Genomic DNA, 1,523 nt, shown 5'->3' with positions numbered 1-1,523 from the left:
ATGCAGATCTTTGTGAAGACCCTAACAGGCAAGACCATCACACTTGAGGTCAAGCCCAATGACACTATTGAGAATGTCAAAGCTAAAATCCAAAACAAGGAGGGCATCCCACCTGACCAGCAGCGTCTGATTTTTGCGGGCAAACAGCTGGAGGATGGCCGCACTCTCTCAGACTATAATATCCAGAAAGAGTCCACTCTGCACTCGGTGCTTCATCTGCGGGGTGGTATCATCAAGCCTTCCCTCAGCCAGCTTGCCCAGAAGCACAACTGTGACAAGACAATCTGCTGCAAGTGTTACGCTTGCCTACATCCCCGTGCTGTCAACTGCCACAAGAAGTGTGGCCACACCAACAACCTACGCACCAAGAAGATGGTCAAATGAGGGCCCTCCATCATCTTGGCTCACAGGGTGGCCTCCTGCCCAAACCCTTTGGCCCTGGGGCTTCAATAAATTTCCCTTTCATTGAAAAAAAAAAAAATCCTAGAAGAAAAAACATAGGCAATAAACTCTTTGACATTGGCCTTAGCAATATTTTTTTGATATGTCTCCTATGGCAAAGACAACAAAAGCAAAGATAAACAAATGGGACTACGCCAAACTAAAAACCTTTTGTACTGCAAAGGAAACCATATAGGTATACAAATATCTAATTATTATGTTGTCCACCTGAAACTAATATTATATATATGTATTATATATATATATATATAAGATTCTGTATGTCAATTATAATTGAGAACTAAATTTTTAAAAAGTGTAAATAAAGTACATATTCCAGTTAAATGGCAAAGAATATCAGACTACATACACAAGCAATACTCAACTACATGCTACCAATAAAAGATGCACTTTAAATATAAAATGTGGTTGAAAGTAAAAGTGTGGGAAAATATATACTATGCAAACAGGAACCATAAGAAGGCTCCATGGCTATTTTAATATTAGAAAAGTAGACCTCAAGTATTAGTAGAGATAAAGTGGAATATTTCATAATGGTAAAGGAGCAACTCATCAGAATAATATAATTATCCTAAATATGTATGCACCAAACAACAGAGCTTCAAAATTCATGAAAGCAGGAAATGACAGGAGAGAAATCAACAACTATACAAAAATTAATTTGAAATGGATCCCAGACCTCAACTTATAAGATATACTACAAAGCTTCTATAGAAAACATAGGAGAAAATCTTTGTAAACTCGAAGTAGACTGTGATTTTGTGATTTATAATAAGAAATATATATTTGGTCTTTGTCCCCATATCTGACACAGAGCTCCTAAAACCCTTGGAATTTCCTGTGATGAAAGCGATAAAGAGTCTATTGTTATGTTAATGAGGTGACTTGGAAAGCACTTAAGGATGGGGACTGGTTCCCTGGAGAATCAACCATGTGATTACAGGGGTTGGAACCCCCAACCTCCTGGGAGGTGGGAGGGACTAGAGGTTGAATCAATCGCCAGTGGCCAATGATTTAATTAATCATGCCTATGTATGAAGCCTCCATAAAACCCCAAAAGA

The 1,523-nt window shown here is 38.3% G+C and overlaps 1 protein-coding gene across 2 annotated transcripts; it reads left to right on the top strand.

Moving 5' to 3' along the window:
• On the top strand, window positions 1–384 carry LOC109453147 (ubiquitin-ribosomal protein eL40 fusion protein). Of its 2 annotated transcripts, XM_019742655.2 has the most exons (2): window positions 1–103; window positions 191–384. In XM_019742655.2, the coding sequence occupies exons 1-2, from the start codon at window positions 1–3 to the stop codon at window positions 382–384; spliced, it is 297 nt and encodes a 98-aa protein (XP_019598214.1). The 2 variants fall into 2 exon arrangements, with proteins under 2 accessions (XP_019598214.1, XP_019598213.1); XM_019742654.2 differs by having other exon boundaries at window positions 1–384.
• Window positions 385–1,523: the final 1,139 nt, after the last annotated feature.

The sequence above is a fragment of the Rhinolophus sinicus genome, linkage group LG11 (genome assembly GCF_036562045.2).
Source record: "Rhinolophus sinicus isolate RSC01 linkage group LG11, ASM3656204v1, whole genome shotgun sequence".
NCBI classification, from domain to species: domain Eukaryota; kingdom Metazoa; phylum Chordata; class Mammalia; order Chiroptera; family Rhinolophidae; genus Rhinolophus; species Rhinolophus sinicus.
The sequence above is the reverse complement of the archived record's forward strand: the minus strand, read 5'-3'. Positions and strand labels throughout refer to the sequence as shown.

Coding starts and splice junctions, on each gene's coding strand:
- LOC109453147 (XM_019742654.2), top strand. CDS start 1: ATGCAGATCTTTGTGAAGACCCTAACAGGCAAGACCATCACACTTGAG.